The 13,731-nt window shown below is 46.2% G+C and overlaps 1 protein-coding gene across 12 annotated transcripts in view; it reads left to right on the forward strand.

Moving 5' to 3' along the window:
* Positions 1-3,843: 3,843 nt before the first annotated feature.
* cspg5a (chondroitin sulfate proteoglycan 5a) overlaps positions 3,844-13,731 on the forward strand; it is a 44,712-nt gene continuing 34,824 nt past the window's right edge. For all 12 annotated transcript variants that reach the window (XM_046316108.1, XM_046316110.1, XM_046316112.1 and 9 more), the window contains exon 1: positions 3,844-4,478. In XM_046316108.1, the coding sequence (XP_046172064.1) occupies positions 4,382-4,478 (97 nt within the window). In that variant the 5' untranslated portion in view covers positions 3,844-4,381. The remainder of the gene's footprint in view (positions 4,479-13,731) is intronic.

The raw sequence follows: 13,731 nt of genomic DNA on the forward strand, positions 1-13,731 counted from the left end.
ACACACACACCAACCCTTCAACAGGCCCCACTCTGCTGTTGATGACACTGTCATGTCTTGTTTATTCATGAACCTTATATTTACTGACTTACTATGTCAACATGGAGTCTGTAGAATTAGGAATGGTGGAGTCATGAGTCGCCAGTCCCTCTCAACTCTCACTCTCATATTGGTCATTGGCCTCGGCTAACTGGTTCCTGCAGAGATTAGTCTTGTGCCATTTCCATGAGCCAAACATCCACCAGTCTCATTGGAGCCAATGTTGCTAAATTGATCTCAATGGTTTACTGGAATTGACGTATGAGAGGCGATCAAATATTGACACGTGCCAGGCGGTGCTTTATTTTGACACTGGTAAATTTGCAGAGAGGAAAACTGGTCCAGGAAATGTCTGGTTTACAAAGAAAAAAAGAAGTATGTTTGTTAATGTGTGTGTGTGTGTGTGTGTGTGTGTGTGTGTGTGTGTGTGTGTGTGTGTGTGTGTGGTGCGTGTGTGTGTGGATGTGGGTTTCCATCTGTGCATTAGACCATTCTTTTATACTCCCATCTTAGTTTCTGGAGCCTGTGAGTGGGTGGTTGCCTTGGCTATGTACATAGTAACAAATGCTCGTGCAAATTACTGAAGCTTTTCTGACAAAAGAAGGAAGGAAGAGAGAGAGAGAGAGATTGAGAGAGAAGGATGAGGAAGGTGTTGCTGCTGGGTGCAGAGAGGGAGAGGGGGTGACTGGAACGGGTGAGGCTGAAGCTTACGTACAGTATGTATGCAGGGGGACGATGGTTTGGATAATTGGTGGCCTGTTCAACGTGTTATGTTTGGGGTTTAAACAAAGAGGGAGGGGTTTTGAGGATGGGAGTTTGTTTTAAAAGGGGGGGGGGTGTTTGGGGATGGGAGTTTGTTTTAAAAGGGGGGCACAAACAGTTTAGTTCTGCTCTGGTTAGCAGCATGTCAGCTTGTGTTTCCCAAAGCCCAACCCGGCACTAGGAATAGAAGCACTGCTCAGATGGCGATGGAAAGAAGGAGGAGGTGGGAGGAGGAGGACAAAGAGGGATGGAGAAAAAGGGAAGGCTGTGGCAGTATGGGTTTTAACTGGACTGGAAGTGGATTGTAAAATACATCTGGAACATGGATCTGTACAATAGAATCTGTGTGTGTCTGTCCATCTGAGTATACATGTCTCATCCATGTATCTCTTCCAGGAAAAATACCCACTGAGACTCTTCTCCATTCATTGATAAAGACCTCATGCCACACCACACACACAACTACGAGTATGTACACACACACACACACACACACACACACACACACACACACACACACACACACACACACACACACACACACACACACACACACACACACACACACACACACACACACACACACACACACACACACACACACACAGACACCTCCCACACGAACACTGTCTCTCCCTCTGTCTCAAACTCCCACATGAGCGTTTTCACTGGGCATGTATACAGTAGCTGGAATTCAGAAGAGAAGCAGCCTAAAAGAAGCAGCCTATCTTCCACACAGCTGTAATAATGAAACCATAATGAGATATTATTAGTAAGTATATAAAGTAATGTGGGTCATTGAATGACCTGAGATCATCTGTTAAACTCTTCTCCAATCTCACTTTATCATGTTCATACCTAACACAGGATATGTTACCCACACAGCAAACATCTTGCAGTGTTTCTTCGATAAAGGTTAGGGATAACGGTCTAATGTCTGTCAACGGTATAATCTATAATAGCTTTAGAAACATTCTGAGAACATTTCAACAACAGAGCTAAAGGGAGGTGTTCCTAGAACATTGAAGAAAAAGTATTTTTTTGATTGTTAGATGGGTAGGTATGACCTTTGAACCTCCCACCTTTCCAGTCTGACCTATGATGACCTCAGTCTTCCCCAGGGTGTCTGAGAAACTGCCTAATTGTTACATTGTTTGTTTTGTTGTTGTGTGCATGCATGCCTGCCTGCACCCAGTACCCATGTGTCACCAGAACCGGATAATAATTGTTACCCTGAGGTAGGGGGTCAGACATATTTTTGGGGAGAGGAGAGTGAGGATTATTGTCTAATCCCAACGTTGTTGACGGCCCCGTGTTCAAAATTAAACCGATTGGTGAGGCTTTCATAACAACAGTCCTGGCTAGAGCAGACATGATAGCTGTAATAGGTGTTAACCCAAAATGAGTATATGACACCCAGAGACAGATCTGGGGTGAGGTGGTTTGGGGGGGTCTATTTGGGCATTGGGTAAATCCCCTCATCTAACCCATCAACCTGACTCACACATAGCCAAATGGCTGATTCAGCTCCGGATGGGTGCATTTCTTAAGGGAAAATAAAAGGGGTTGTCGGGTGAGTAGAGAGGGTAGTGAAAGTCAAGTCACTCTGACTCAATCGATCCCATCTCCAATGTTACTATATAGTCACTCAGGACATAGAGGATACTAACAATGTCTCTGTATAATGTTTTTTTTAAGCATGGGGACTGCAGACTTTGAGAACAGTTGGTGAAGGAGAGCTCTGATAGATGATTTCTAGATCTTAGCAAAGTTCATTGAGGGGAGAATGAGTGTCTGAAGGTACTGTATGTCTGTTTGTCTGCTCCCCCAAAGAGGAGTATTGGTAGGCAGGGGGGCTGCAGACTGCTTGAGGCAGTCTGCAGGGCGCGACCACACACATACACACACACACACAAAGCCCTCACAAGAATGCAAAGTGATCATCTTCAGGTCAGGTGTGTTGGAGAGGTAGGATGTGTGAGTACCATCATTAATTTAGCTGAACCCTGCCTACGTGAAAACGTTGAAAAGTCTCATTTGAAATAGGACAGTCAATTATTCATTTGTTTCACACTGCATTTCTACTTGACTTACTTTCCACAATTAACACACACATGTGCGCGTGCAGCCAAGCATTCAGACGCTCACAAAAACACGCACACACACAACATAAAAGCCTGTTGCCGGGACTTCTTCCCCTCTTCCTCCATGGTCTTCCTGCATGGTCTTGTGGCCAGCCAGGTCACTCGTGATACAAGTCAGTATTCTAAGTCCACCCATGTCTGAGAACGTTGGGAGATGAAGTGTAAAACGCCCACTAGGGGCAACAGTGAGCATTGTTAAATAGCTTCAAGCATCTGCCTCTGATTCCAAAGATTGCATGTTGGAATCCAGCAATAGAACGTTTTTGATGCTATTGTTTTAAGCCTATTCATTCGGAGTTAATGCCTAATCTTAAGAATTGGGATGTAAATGCCTAAACTAAACCCTAAACACCTTGAAATGTCACATTTGGAAGAACTTCGAAATTTCACATTTGAGAAACATGGATGAACATGTAGCCTAATTCTGACCTGAGGCTGTGAGAGCTGGTAGCTTGTGAAGGAATGTAGGACCCCTACCGTCAGTACCCTGGGCCCTCATGCATTCATCACTGCATCCCAATGTCTCTCACACCCCACCCAGTCTCTGCTGTTTGTTTCTTTATCTTAACACACAATTAACCAAAACATGTTGTTTCTAAAGCATTAAAACACTACTTTACTTTAAATCTCCCTCTCATCCAACTGTTATGTGGCATGTGGCCCATGCACCGAATAGTTTGACCACAGTGCTTAAACCCCATGATTTATTTTTAACTTGATTTATTCAAACGTTTGGCCAAAGCATCAATCTCTTCAGGGAAATGCTTGAAACATTTGACAGTGGAAAATAAGCACACGCCTGCAGCTCACGCAGAACTATTATCATTTTTATTTTAAGTCTCCGTTTATAAATTGTGTTTAAAAGGCTGCTGAAGCGCCGAGCTGAGTGTGTGCACTGGCAAGATCCAAGTCTCAGTTGAATAGCAAATTGGTCCAAATTATTGAAAGGAAAAAAGCCTTGGGAAGAGGAGGGGTAGGAGACCGGAGGAGGGGGGCAGCAACAATCCTTTTCCCTTCCCAGATGGTGAGAACAGTGCGGATCGCATCACATTCCGCGGAGTGTTCCCAGTCGTCCTATGGTGAAGTGCCATCGCTCTAATCAAAAACAAACGGAGCCGCAGCTTTCGCTTGCGCTCAACTCAGCTCCAGTACGGAACGTCCATCCTTGGCTGTGCGAGGTCTCCGTCTGGCCGATATTCGGTGGCGACGGGGCCTTGAACGATTGAACTGTGGTTAATTGAAGAAGCGGGAGAAGTAAATACGAGCACACCACTCAAGACGAAGTTACCATGGAGAAGCGCAGGGAGGCGGGAGTCTAACGTGGATAGGGGGCACAAATCAAATCAGAACATTTACTCTTCGGATTAATACAATTTTGAACACTTCATTTTGAGAGGGATATTAATCAGATTTTCTGGCCATTATCACACGCAAGCATGAACGGAAAGGAAGCGAGGTTTTGCACGGGATGCTGGAGGCTACTGCTGCTGTCAAGCATTCTGGTTCTACACTTGATTCCCCTCTTTGTACATGGTAAGAAATCATATCATTTTTGACTCACAAGAAAGCATGGGTTGTCTCTTTGTTTTCCCTCGCATGCGTGTGATAGGCTGACCACCGTGAAACCAGTGACAAAACACACTTGCACAGAGAGTCAGTCCAACAAAGGGGACCAGTGAATGGTCATGCGCTCACTCTCAGAATAGCGTCATTAATTAAGCACTGCACCATAGGTTGTCTTTACCCAGGACGCAAACCAATATTTTATTTGGGTTATGATATGACGTTTTGGGTGGGATATTGTCGGGCAATGTGTCAATTCCAAAGAGTGGCAATTGCATGGAGGTTGTATTGGTTTTTGGAGAGCCGGATGGCACAATTGCCTTTCAGCAATGACCCACTCTCTGTATCGGTGTTACCGGGTAATAGTGGCGAGCCGATGCGCTAGGACTGCTTCCCCTAGGCTGCTGCTGTCACTCTGGCAGTGATGGAGCCAGGCGACACAAAGGCAGGATTACGGTCGGAGTCTCTGTTGCATTATTCATCAACCAATTTGGACGGACATTCTGATACAGCGCGCCTTGGCTTTTATAGAAAACATGAAAAGACACAAACTCTTTATCCTCATTGTCTCATGCTGAATCACAGCACTTCTTACATGTTAATAATGTTGTTGGATATGAATAGCCCAGGGATAGAATCAATATGACATCATGGGGATATAGGCTACCTAATCTAGTCGATTCATTTGATTTCAATTTCCTTACGCGGTCGCCATTACCATTAGATTTTTATGTTTGGCCACTTCTGCTTGGATGGGAGGATGATGCCCAGTGATTGTAGGAATGGGAGCGGGAATTGGTACTCTACAGGCAATGTAGTCTGCGGAAGGATGGGATGATAGGCTATATTTATTTATCCATATGTCAATCTGTGTAGCCTCTGGAGACTGGAATCTCCCTGGCGCGTCGCTGGTCCGGGTTGGTGCACTATTGTCCAACCGGCAAAAAGAGGATCCGTTTATGCCCATCACCGCCCAGCAACAGGGCACCGAAGACGGTACCAATGCGCCAAGACATGCTTAAACAATGTCCGGATTAAATGGATGAATATATAATATGTCAGCCTTGCCAAATATATACAATCATAGCTGCAGGAAAGTAGGTGTGCTGAGGGTGCAGCACCCTCTGATAAAAATACAATTAAAAACATTAGTTCCACAAAATTTGTGAACTAGGCTTTTATTCATTTTCTTGCTTCACCGGTGGGCTGTGGCAGTGGCACCACCTGCTCCTTCTACTGTGAACACTGTGGTGACCAAAGAATGGTGTCCCTAACAATGACAGTTGTTAGGGACAGGGCACCTCTTCTTGGTGCCATTTTCAGTCTTCTGAAGTGAAGAGATGGTTGGGGGTGAGGGACGTAGAGGCATCTCCCTTCCCCCATTCAGAATGATGGCTGTGTGAGCGGGTTTGGACGGGTGATGGAGGGGGTAATGGTAGTCAAGGCTCAGCCACATTTCCAGAATTTATGTCCCTGGGGCCAGCATGGTGATGGCCTCTGGGAAGGATGGACTCTGGGAAGGTCAGCCTCCCAGCCCGCCTGCCTGCCTGCCTGCCTCTCCCTCCTGCCTGCCTCTCCCTCCCTCCTGCCTGCCTCTCCCTCCTGCCTGCCTCTCCCTCCTTTCCTCTGCTCTCCTCTGGCCTGCTGACACACATCTGCCACGGACAGATTATCTTTGAAACGCAGTGTGTTAATCTTCAAGCCAAATCCCCCCAGCCTTTTATATAGCAGTTTAGGAAAAAACACACATTTTGATCATAACAGTCATTTTAAAATCAATATAAAGTAAATTGGAGAAATAGTGCACATCTCTCTCTCTCTCTCTCTCTCTCTCTCTCTCTCTCTCTCTCTCTCTCTCTCTCTCTCTCTCTCTCTCTCTCTCTCTCTCTCTCTCTCTCTCTACCTCTCTCTCTCTCTACCTCTCGCTCTACATCTCTCTTTCTCTCTCTCTCTCGCTCTACCTCTCTCTCTCGCTCTACCTCTCTCTCGCTCTACCGCTCTCTCTCCCGCTCTAACTCTCTCTCTTTCTCTCTCTCTCTCTCTCTCTCTCTCTCTCTCTCTCTCTCTCTCTCTCTCTCTCTCTCTCTCTTTCTCTTTCTCTTTCTCTTTCTCTTTCTCTATCTCTCTCTCTCACTCTACCTCTCTCTCTCTACCTCTCTCTCCCTCTCTCGCTTTACCTCTCTCTCTCTCTACCTCTCTCTCTCTCTCCCTATCTTGCTCTACCTCTCTCTCTCGCTCTACCTCTCTCTCTCTCTCTACCTCTCTCTCTACCTCTCTTTCTCTCTCGCTTTACCTCTCTCTCGCTACCTCTCTCGCTCTACATCTCTCTCTCTCTACCTCTCTCTCTCTCTCTCTCTCTCTCTCTCGCTCTACCTCTCTCTCTCTCTACCTCTCTCTCTCTCTACAATCATTAGGAGTACCTCAACCCCGTGTACCTCAACCCCGTGCACCTCACATGCTGCTTGGTAGAACATCTGCAATCCACCTCCCTCCATCTCAAACAATGGCGTGCTCCGCGCAAAGACGCCTCTGCATGTGTAACATGAAACCCGCTTTAGGCAGCTCTTCTCGGTGTTGCTTCAGGGGGATTGTGGAGTGACCTTGCATCTCATCAGAGGAGGAGAAGCACGGGGAGAAGCAGAGAAGAAGACACAATAGTGTTATCCCGTTCTCTCTGTCCTACCACCTGCACCTCCCTGCACCCCCTGCTCCAAGGTTCTGCCTCCAGTTGCCAGCAGGGGACCATTAACATAGGTGTGGGTTGGCTTGACCTGGCCAGCCGTTTAAACGTGTGTGTGAGCATTCCCATAGGTTGTGATAGTGTTAAGAATAAGTTTGTATCTTTGTGTTCTTGCACCTTCTAGTAGTCTGTGTGCGTGTCAGTGAGTTCATGTCAGTGCACGCGCCTCCGAATGTGTCAGCGCACATCTAGTCTCCTCCACAAAGCGAACCGTGCTCTGCAATGCGAGAGGAGCGTATTACATCACCGAGACGGGCGTCCATAGTTGAGCCCTGTCCTATTAGTATTCATTCCCCCACCTCCCCCTGTCAAAGAGGTGGTCCTCTGTAGCGCCGTTGGTAGAGCACAGTGCTTGCAACACGAGGACAGTGGGTTACAGTCCCTGGACCACCCGTATGTAAAATGTATGCATGCGTGACTGTAAGACACTTTGGATAAAAGCATCTGCTAAATGGCATGTGTTATTATATATTAATAAAGATCCACCACACTAGCACATTCAGCTGAACCAGTCCAAGACAGAACAAAAGGAAAAACAAGCATAAAATGGATAATAAGATTACTGATAGCTGGATTAATGTGGACTGTTTGAAAGACGGGAGTTTATCGAATCCTTGATTTTTAATTAGGCTAATCACTTAAATCAGTGGCTCCCAACCTCGTTTAGTTACTGTACAGCGCCAACTGAATTTAGCTCTGCCTGGAGGACCCCTGTGGTACCCCCTTGTGTGCTTTTTATGGTATCATGAGTCTCAAGTGCCCCCTATGGATAGGCCAAGTACCCCAGGGTTCCTATTACCTCTGGTTGGGAACCGCTGACTTAAACCAATCAGGAGGAAGTAAAGGAGGAGAGTATGGACACCGGAGGGGCATGCTGAGAGAGGACAGGCTCCCTGTTCTGCATTTTGATAACACACATGCACACACACAACCAGGCATACACAAACTTCAAGTGTTATGTAAGCTACACACCTGCACACACACCCTTTGCTCTTACGCAATGAATATTTATGTCTGGAAATGTGAGTATTAGCGTTTTGTCCTTGTGATGTGTGCGTGTGCATGCGTGTGTTTGTGTGCAGATCTGTTAGGTTAGCGACGCTGCATCAACTCTCCCTCTGCACAGTGAGGGCAAGACCGTTGCCATGGCAACCCATCCCTCCTCCAGCCTGCCACCTGTTGAGCACAAAAATGAAAGGTTTAATGTGATGGAGGGAGGAAGGTATAGAGAGAGAGAAGGAGAGAGAGAGATTGAGAGAGTGGCAGAGTGGTAGGTGGAAATCAGTGCAGGGGTGTTAGTCTGCTGAATGCAGACTCATGCATATCCACTTTCACCGATATTAATGAATGGTATTGAGTAAAGAGAAAAAGGTTAATGCATTATTCATAATGGTTATATAGTGTGTGTGTGTGTTATACGTGCACACGTGTGTACGTGTGTGTCTATACACAGTATGAAGGTCCTCTCTTGAGGATTGTTTAGAGGGAGCTCACTATAAAATCAATGGAAATGAGTGATCAGTCACACTCACTCTCTCACACACAACCTCACAATCCTTTTCACTTGACTATCATCCTTTGCTGTTCATCTCTCTCTCATGCTCACCTAACTGCCATTTCGTCTGCTTATCTTTTTCACGACACCATCCTCCTATCACACACTCTCATTATTGGCATCTCCATACTCTCTCTCCCTTATTCTGTGCCTCCATCCGCTCTATCCATTTCTCTCTCAGCTGCTTTCTCTTTCCATCCCTCTTTCCCTCCTCCCGCTTTCCCTCCCTTTTCCTCCCTCCCATTTTCCCTCCCTCTCTTTCCCTCCCATTTTCCCTCCCTCTCGTTCCCTCCCATTTCCCTCTCTCTTTCCCTCCCTCTCTCTCCCTCCCGCTTTCCCTCCCTTTTCCCCCTCTCTTTCCCTCCCACTCTTTCCCTCGCTTTTTCCCTCCCTCTCTTTCCCTCCCATTTTCCCTCCCTTTCCCTCCCCCTCTTTCCCACTTTATCTCACTGCTCTGGCCACCCTGACCATTGACCCTTCACCCCTATATCCTTCTGTCGGTGTCAGCAGACACTGTCTGGGAGCTAAAAATCTGTCACAAACAATCACCGTTCTCTTTACTGTCTGTCATAGCCAATCACAATCCCCTGTTTCATTTGGAGGTAGGCAACGCATCCCAACTAACCAGGAAACAAAAGACTTGGCAGATAGCCAACATCAACCCTGTTGCCCCTGGCAATGCCAAATATCTCTCATTACCGCCACCCACGCCCTCCGCTACAGGGGCTGGAACCTACCCCAACCCCCCCATACCCCGCAAACACCTCAGAATACCCTTTAAGGGGTGAGGGGGTTCCTTATGTAACATTGTTTGACTGTCTTGTCTGAAAGTGGAGCACAAAGACCACTTTATCCCCCCCCCCATCCTCCCAGGCCGCCACACACCGCTCTCTGACAGCCCTAAGTCCGGGGGTCTGCTGTGGCCTCTGTGAGCCTGATTCCATCTGGGCCAGGGGGACAATCAGTGGTGGAGGCCGTGGACGGTGAGAAGACCAGGTCTAAACAGGGACCTGACCCTACCCTGGCAATGCCCTGGCAATCCCCATTCAGGCCATTGTGGCATCATGCCAGGCTGCCACCCTGCTGGACCTGTGGATCTAATGTCCATTTTATTGGGCATCCCGTATACCACAGCCTTGTTAACAGACTCTGTGTCATAGTGGGCACAGTGTATCTTGTTGGCTGGGATTGGGTTGATGTTCAGGATGTATGGTTACTCATGCTGAATAGGTATGTCACCTACCTCTATCTCACACAAGCCTCCCTTTGATATCAGTCCATGAGCTACACAATAGTTTTGCCTCTGTAGGCCCACCTCAAGTTAGGCGTTAAAATACATTGCATTTTTGATCACTCGCTTTTTTTTTAGATAATTACATGCAGGTTTTGTATTCTCTGATCTCCTAAAACATTTCTTGATCACAAACAGTCTCAAACGCAATATGAAGTATTTTTGGACTGGTATTAATAGTCTCGCCTTGCAACTGGATAAATCAAATCAGTGTCTTCACATTGTTTAAAGAGAATGAGACTGCTATTTGTCTCTGGTGTATACAAGTCTTTCAATGGAAACCTCAACTCAAGTAACTCCAAGAATGGCGTAAGCAACTTAATGTGTTCTAGTTTGACTTCAGAAACAGCCACACATATATATGGGCCGGCCCACTCTCCTTGCATGTGAGCAGAAGTGTCTAGGACTAAACAGTTCTCCTTATTGAATCAAAAGCCTTTACTTGTGGCCTGGTCAGGTGAGGAGATAGATAGCTGTGTACTAGTGGGAGATACGAGTCTGCTGTTCACAGTGGTTCTCTATGGGTCCTGGCTAAGGCTGCAAAATCCCGTGAACTTTCAATAAATGCCCTGGTTTTCCCGATATCCCGGTCGCAGGATTCCCGGAATCTGGAAATCTCCAACCAGAATTTCTGGAAAACCAGGGAATTTATGAAGAGTTCACAGAATTTTACAACCATAGTCCTGGCTGGTGGTGCCCAGCGAAATCAGCGACCTGTCAAAAGTCTCCTTGTTAATCCAATTAGGTTAACAAGACTCTATGTGAGGATGCATGTTTAATTGAGACTCACTTTAGAGAATCAGCAAAGCTCCCTGGCAGACAGACACACTGCTGCCTCCAATACAGTGGCTCTTCAAGAGCACCACTGGTGTCCTCCTTAGAGAGAGACAGACAGAGAGAAACGGAAGGGGTTGAGAGAGAGTGTGTGTGTGTGTGTGTCTACGTTGTTAAGTGATTAATAACCTTTCCTGCAGTCAAATGACCAAATCGCCCCCTAGTGGCCTCATGGGTGGAATGGTATTCATATTTTTCGTAATTTCATAATTAATTAACGTTATTTATAAAAACCTGCTGAAAATCCAGTGTTTCTATGTCAAACGGTTTTGTTATATTTCAGTCTTCTGTGATGTATAGTATATACAGTGTTATATTGGTATGCAAACTCAAATGTAATATATTTCAACTCTATATCTGACAATTTACAGGTGTTTCCTTTTCTTTAAGCACCATGTGTGTGAGGTGTATACTTTTTTCAAAGTAGATTTGGTTAAGACTACCAAGAAACACTCTGTGTGACCCTGATTTAGCCCACTGTAGTAAAAGGTTTTAAGAATCCTTTGAAGATGATTTATTTTTTACCTTGAAGTAATCACTTGAAGATTCAAATTTTGGACAGCCTATGATTCTCCATGATATGACATTGCTTATATAGTGATTATATGACATTTTAGAAAAGAGAACCACATGTATGGAATGTTTTAATTGATGAAAGAGTTGATGCCCAATGCAGTACAACTCCAGTACTCCTAACTTAATAACCCTGACAAACCCGACATCCCATGAAATCTAGACATTTATACTGCACATAAATGACAGCCACGTATCACAAAAATATTTCTAAGGCTGTTAGGCCACAGCACTGACCATACTTTGAATGATACTGTTATAAGCACAGCAAAAAAATAAACGTCCTCTCACTGTCAACTGCGTTTATGTTCAGCAAAATTAACATGTGTAAATATTTGTATGAACATAATAAGATTCAACAACTGAGACATAAACAACTGAACAAGTTCCACAGACATGTGACTAACAGAAATGGAACAATGTGTCCCTGAACAAAGGGGGGGGGTCAAAATCAAAAGTAACAGTCAGTATCTGGCGTGGTCACCAGCTGCATTAAGTACTGCAGTGCATCTCCTCCTTATGGACGGCACCAGATTTGCCAGTTCTTGCTGTGAGATGTTACCCCACTCTTCCACCAAGGCACCTGCAAGTTCTTGGACATTTCTGGGGGGAATGGCCCTAGCCCTCACCCTCCGATCCATCAAGTCCCAGACGTGCTCAATGGGATTGAGATCCGGGCTTTTCACTGGCATGGCTGACATTCCTGTTTTGCAGGAAATAACGCACAGAACGAGCAGTATGGCTGGTGGCATTGTCATGCTGGAGGGTCATGTCAGGATGAGCCTGCAGGAAGGGTACCACATGAGGGAGGATGATGTCTTCCCTGTAACGCACAGCGTTGAGATTGCCTGCAATGACAACAAGCTCAGTCCGATGATGCTGTCACACACCGCCCCAGACCATGACTGGCCCTCCACCTCCAAAACGATCCAGCTTCAGAGTACAGGCCTCGGTGTAACGCTCATTCCTTCGAAGATCAACGCAAATCTAACCATTGGCCCTGGTGAGACAAGACCGCCACTCGTCAGTGAAGAACACTTTTTGCCAGTTCTGTCTGGTCCAGCGATGGTGGTTTGTGCCCATAGGGGATGTTGTTGCCGGTGATGTCTGGTGAGGACCTGCCTTACAACAGGCCTACAAGCCCTCAGTCCAGCCTCAGCCTATTACAGACAGTCTGAGCACTGATCGAGGGATTGTGTGTTCCTGGTGTAACTCGGGCAGTTGTTGTTGCCATCTTGTAACTGCCCTGCAGGTGAGATGTTCGGATGTACCGATCCTGTGCAGGTGATGTTACACATGGTCTGCCACTGCGAGGAAGATCAGCTGTCCGTCTTGTCTCCCTGTAGAGCTGTCTTAGGCGTCTCACAGTACAGACATTGCAATTTATTGCCCTGGCCACATCTGCAGTCCTCATGCCTCCTTGCAGCATGCCTAAGGCACGTTCACGCAGATGAGCAGGGACCCTGGGCATCTTTCTTTTGGTGTTTTTCAGTCAGCAGAAAGGCCTCTTTAGTGTCCGAAGTTTTAATAACTGTGACCTTAATTGCGTATCGTCTGGAAGCTGTTAGTGTCCTAACGACCGTTCCACAGGTGCATGTTCATTAATTATTTATGGTTCATTGAACAAGCATGGGAAACAGTGTTTAAACCCTTTACAATGAAGATCTGTGAAGTCATTTGGATTTTTAGTCTTTGAAAGACAGGGTCCTGAAAAAGGGACGTTTAGTTGTTGATTGTGAAAACAACAGGAAACAGACTCATGCTACTGTTTGGCCATTTTTGCCAGAAACAATGAGACAGACCTTGTCTTTGGAACGTTACTTTCTGTCTCTGTTTGTTTTCCAGACGTACAACTATAAAAGACACAAACTGACTGAGTAATTGTTAGAGCTGAACAAATACAGAAGTGTGACTAAAGTGTCTCTTTACCGTCAGAGGGAGCTGTCTGTTGAGTACTCTGCTCCCCTGGGGACTACTCACACAGAGTTAGCCTGTTCTGTTCTCTGTAGAGTTGATCACTTCATGAGGGAATGACTGTGTGTGTGTGTGTGTGTGTGTGTCCGTGTGTGTGTGTGTGTGTGTGTGTGTGTGTGTGTGTGTGTGTGTGTGTGTGTGTGTGTGTGTGTGTGTGTGTGTGTGTGTGTGTGTGTGTGTGTGTGTGTGTGTGTGTGTGTGTGTGTGTGTGTGTGTGTGCGCGCGCGTGTGTGTCCATGCGTCTCTGTATGTGTGT

Source organism: Oncorhynchus gorbuscha, linkage group LG19 (assembly GCF_021184085.1).
Source record: "Oncorhynchus gorbuscha isolate QuinsamMale2020 ecotype Even-year linkage group LG19, OgorEven_v1.0, whole genome shotgun sequence".
Classification (NCBI taxonomy): Eukaryota; Metazoa; Chordata; class Actinopteri; order Salmoniformes; family Salmonidae; genus Oncorhynchus; species Oncorhynchus gorbuscha.